Source organism: Penaeus japonicus, unplaced genomic scaffold, assembly GCF_977035675.1.
Source record: "Penaeus japonicus unplaced genomic scaffold, GWHDUDI00000001_assembly GWHDUDI00000014, whole genome shotgun sequence".
Taxonomy (NCBI): Eukaryota; Metazoa; Arthropoda; class Malacostraca; order Decapoda; family Penaeidae; genus Penaeus; species Penaeus japonicus.
This window is the reverse complement of record NW_028234416.1, coordinates 14,182,388-14,187,387: the sequence shown is the minus strand read 5'-3', so window position 1 is coordinate 14,187,387 and position 5,000 is coordinate 14,182,388. Positions and strand designations below refer to the sequence as shown.

Sequence of the window (5,000 nt, the reverse complement as noted above, 5' to 3'; positions counted from 1 at the left end):
AAATGTTGCATTTGTTCCTTTGGTATCGGATGAAAATCTAAACCTAACCTGAACGCTCCCGCCAAAATACTGCAGCCAATCTGAAGTTAGATTGAAGTCGACGCTCCTTGGCAGGAAGGAACTCTGGAACACGACGTCGGTTTCCAGCACCGTGTTCAGAATGCCCGTCGCCGCCGTCAGGTTGGTAACCAAGTGCTGGGAGAATTGACGCACGTCTTTGCTGGCGTCACCGTCACTGGGCACGAAACTGCTCACGTAGGACTTGACTGCCAGGAAGGGGTAATTATTCTCGAATTATTACAAACGTTTATCTGAGCATTCACATTGCAATATTCGTGCAATAAATTTCATGCTAATACGCAGTACAGGTTGAAAATCCCAAAGTCGGCATAGTCAGGATTATTGTTAGGTCCGAGCCAGAATAATTGTGGTACCAAACACCCTTTAAGATGTATGGAAAATACAAGAACATGATAAATACAAGAACATGATAAATATAAGAACATGATAAACTTAAATGCAATTGCACGATAGGGAAAAATAAACAACGAAAATAAGAGTTGCCGAAAGACAGACCTCTGAAACAGGGAAATCAACCTGTGATTGTTTTTTTTAACTATATAGTAATAATTTCATGTAACAGTTGGTATTGTGATGTTGATTTCATCCCTGTATTTCTTTATGCCTCTATTTCGAAGAACAGTCATTCATAAATCAACTGATATCAGTCAATCCACATTTTTTTCCATTTTCATACCCTGTGTATCCGAATCCCTCTTAGTGATCAGGATGGCTGCGTCTTCGGCTTCGTTGGAATTGCAGGAGAGCAGGGACCGGAAGGCGGCAATCCGTAGCTCCGCCCCAACCGTTTCATTAAGGACCTCCCACTTAAGCCAGTTTTCTGTCTGCGGGCGCGCGAAGTAGTTGTTGCAGGGTCCGCATTAGAAATGGCAGTGGGGAGACGTGAGAGGACAGTTAGTGATAATCGGATCATGCAATGATAACACAATACTCTCTTTCTTTCTCTTTTATAACTATCCATATTTCTGCCTGATTATCCTGATAAATGGATAAATATTTTTATCAATCAGTCTCTACCTTTAACCATTTATCCATCAAGCTGTCTCACTCGTTATGCCCCTATCCCTTAAACTGCCTCTAAGGAGTCCGTCTACCGACCTGCATGGGGCAAGGTCCCCGCCCGAGCGCTGTGACGGCGGCCACACGAACCGTGGTGTTGATGCTGGCATCCCCACCACATGTCCGCAACAGCTCACTCACCCCACGCCCGTACACGCCCACGTTGCCCAGCCCTCGCATGGCCAAGACTGTCTGCAAAGTAAGGTAAAGCAGATATGTTATTGAATAACGATGAATAGAAAAGGGGCGATTTGATGGAGAATATTAACATTATTGGCAGGAAAAAACACCGCGAACATTACTTGGTGGACTTCATTTGTTTCCGCGGGGTCGCAGGCGGTGAGACGACTCGCCAGCTGGTCTATGATTGCTACTACTGCTTGGGCGATCCCGCATCTGTTACTACCTGTTGTTGGAAGTTTAGTCGTGTAGTCATATTTAAGTCTCTGTGTGTACTTATAAACATCTTCAATTTGCTAGTTTTCGATATGACTAAACAATGCATATGTCATGACTACCTTGCTGACATCTGGAGTTGTTCAGGACACACCGCCGCCCACGGACGCCCACACAAGCCTCCTCTGCTGCCCGCCTCGCCATACCTGACACGCCAAGCACCGCCTCCTGCCAGTTGGGGCCCTCGAGCAGCTCCTAAAAGACACGAAGGTCCGGTTCGCTCAGATACTCTCTAACAACACTGCCTCCCACATCCCTTCGCGGACGAAGTGCTGTTTCTTCTCGCATTTCTTCAACGCTGGGGTTAGTGAGAACAGTATTTGTTTTGTTTAACATTTACACCCTAGGGGCGTTGTGGACGTCGGGTCACACGAAGCGAGGTCAAAGTTCATGGCAGAGGACTTTTTTTTAAGTGCACCGAAGGAGAGGAGCCGGATGAGGCGAATGCACACCGATACAGACGTAGACTGAAGGTAGAGTCTATAGCTTGTCTAGAGAGTATCTCGTTGTACACTGTGAACTACGCAGTTTTTCGAGTGAAAATACGGTATGGTGATGTGTGTATATAACTGTAAAAAGGATGTGTACCAATGCCAAAGCCTTGAGATTCGTAGATACTTCATAATTTACTTTTAACCTAATCATACCAACTTTGATACGACAGCCGAATCATGACAGATTGCTTAATATTGAGTGCACTGACTGCAAGTGCATCCTATTTACGTCTGATGAATTTATCATTCTATTTGACAACCCGGGCATACCATACAGGTGTGGAGGGCGTCCTCGGTGGGGCCTCGCACGTGCCCCAGAGAGGATATCCAGCTGGACTTGTAAACAACCGCTCGTGACGTCATCAGTTGACACTTGGCTGCAGCAGCGGCGGGGGAAGTGGAGTCACGAAGCGCGTCCTCAAACAGCTGTCTGTGGTGGAAGGGAAAGCCTAGTGTAACAGTGACAAGGAGAAAAGACACTACCACTAGGCCAGTGCTCATTTCCAAAAGGCAATTGCAAAGCCACTATTACATGCAAGAACTGGGGACCCGGATCGAAATGCACGGGTTCAGCTCACCAGTTCAAAATCGTGCAGTGTTTTCTTACTTATCATGTCGACCTAAATCAGGGATCAACAACCACATCCTTTTATGGCCACAAATCTGATGCATTAGACCAGCAGTCGCGCGCATGGTAGGTTGATAAACATGATTTATCGTTTTCCTCAAATCAAAGTTAAATATAGACAAACACATATTACAATGTACCAAGAGCAAACCACGTGGTATGCTCTGCTATGAACACATCTTTCAACTGAGAATCCTCAAGCGTATAAGCATCTTTGGTGAAAAGCGAACTCACCGAACTCTGGGATGTCGACTACATATATCGCCAGACGTGACCTCCTTAAAGACCTGTATAAGCTCGTCTTTACTCAGATCCTTCAGATTGGACACTAGAGTAGAGTAAAACAAGGTCGCTTTGGGCGTGACCCGATGCTCTGTCTCGTCGCACATGTCCTCTATAAGTTGCCGGGCGAGGTCGTAGGGCTGCGTGTCGCGTGCACGTTGCAAGACAGCGTTGTCAAGACTGAGTTCGACGAGACCTGAGTTGGGGAGAGAAATTCCGCTTTGTTGTCAAATTAATGATAATGCTATATATCATATTACGATAATCAGCCTTTAAGCCCCTCTTATCCCCCTAGTCTCCCTCCCCTTCCCTACCCTTCTCCCTACCCTCCCCTCTCCTCCCCTCCCCCTCCCCCCTCCCACCCTTCTGCTACTTACCAGCAGCATCACGAGCATCTAAGCTGCTTCGTCGAGACTCGATGAAAGTCAGGTTCAGCTTGGACGCAAAATCTGCCGCATTGTTGATCGCCAAGCCCTGGTAGCATGACACATCGCGGAGTGTTCCGTCGGCGGTCCCGGGCGCAGGGACGGTCCCGAGGTAAGTGTGTCGACATCCCCAGTCCTGAGGAAGAGACGGAGGTGTCAGCGCCACCGAGGACCCGCGTGGGGACTGTTCATGGCTGGGACCATTTGGGGATTTTCCTTGTTTTTTATTTGTCTCGGTAAGAGTAAATAACGGAATTTCTGTATGCTCTTTTCTTGCAATCACTCGACGTGGAAGTCAGGTTTCCCTTCCATGAATGCAGCTGATTGGTTAATACACATATTCACTCATTTCATTATTTTTCCAAACGATTGTTTCCACCGTAATGAGACGTTTTTTAAAACCTAAGAGAAATAGAACTTGCATATTAATTCACTTCAACATGAAAATAGTGATACCCACTAAATTTTTCCCCTTTTTTTGAAAATAAGCCTACTCGGTTATCATGACCTTGAGCCAGTTAGCCGATGAGGACAAATTTACGAGCATCCTGTGTGTAACGCGTACCCTCTGGGTGGCCAATATTTTCATCAACAGCTCGTAAGTCGTGTAACAGGGTTCGGGCCAGAGCACGCCTCTTACGTGTGACACACACGACTAGAAACCAACAATTAAGAATTAGGAACAAATAATTAACATTTACTGTCTAATCCCCTTGTTTATGAATCTTACTGCTTTGTCTGTGAGCCTCGGCAGAATGAAAATGTCTCTCCTGACGGGTGTCCTAGCGCTGGGCAGACAGGAGCTCAGGTCCCTCTCTCGCAGGACGGTGTAGTGGGTCGGGGCGAGGTGCTCCAGCTGGTACCGAGTCTCGCACCTTCCCAAGTGATCTGACTGAAGGGCGGGAAGGATTGGTTAGGGATGAATAGTTTTGTGCTTGGGTTGATCTGTGTTGTTTATGCCTTTCTCTTTCTCTCTCTGTCTCTGTCTCTCTCTCTCTCTCTCTCTCTCTCTCTCTCTCTCTCTCTCTCTCTCTCTCTCTCTCTCTCTCTCTCTCTCTCTCTCTCTCTCTCTCTGTCTCTCTCTCTCTCTCTCTCTCTCTCTCTCTCTCTCTCTCTCTCTCTCTCTCTCTCTCTCTCTCTCTCTCTCTCTCTCTCTCTCTCTCTCTCTCTCTCTCTCTCTCCCTCTCTCCCTCTCTCTCTCCCTCTCCCTCTCCCTCTCCCTCTCCCTCTCCCTCTCCCTCTCCCTCTCCCTCTCTCGCTCTCTCTCTCTCTTCTCTCTCTCTCATTTACATATATACATATAAGTGGTATTTACTCGTATAAAACTGAATTACTTATGAGAATCAGTGTGTGTGTGTAGACACTAATGTACCAAGGACAGGATCTCAACTTCTATCAAATAAAAGTGAACTGCGTCCCTACAGCGCCATTTACCTCCGTCATTACCGCGTCCTTGAAGTCCCACGAGGGGGTGCCAACATTGAGGACGGCGGACACCACGCTCCTCGCCAGGGAATGGACGTGGGCGGCAGTCGTCTTCATGGGCGATTCCTCCCGACGCCCGCACACCGCCCG

The 5,000-nt window shown here is 47.4% G+C and overlaps 1 protein-coding gene across 1 annotated transcript in view; it reads right to left on the bottom strand.

Annotated features, from left to right (window-relative positions):
- Positions 1-5,000, bottom strand: part of LOC122262037 (apolipophorins-like) — a gene marked incomplete in the record, with an annotated part of 50,729 nt that overhangs the window by 31,508 nt on the left and 14,221 nt on the right. The window contains 10 exon segments of the mRNA XM_086543968.1: positions 49-266; positions 758-905; positions 1,180-1,332; positions 1,443-1,546; positions 1,659-1,791; positions 2,361-2,520; positions 2,953-3,196; positions 3,378-3,561; positions 4,156-4,317; positions 4,860-5,000. The exon segment at positions 4,860-5,000 is cut by the window's right edge and continues 51 nt beyond it. Of these exon segments, the coding sequence (XP_086400094.1) occupies positions 49-266; positions 758-905; positions 1,180-1,332; positions 1,443-1,546; positions 1,659-1,791; positions 2,361-2,520; positions 2,953-3,196; positions 3,378-3,561; positions 4,156-4,317; positions 4,860-5,000 (1,647 nt within the window).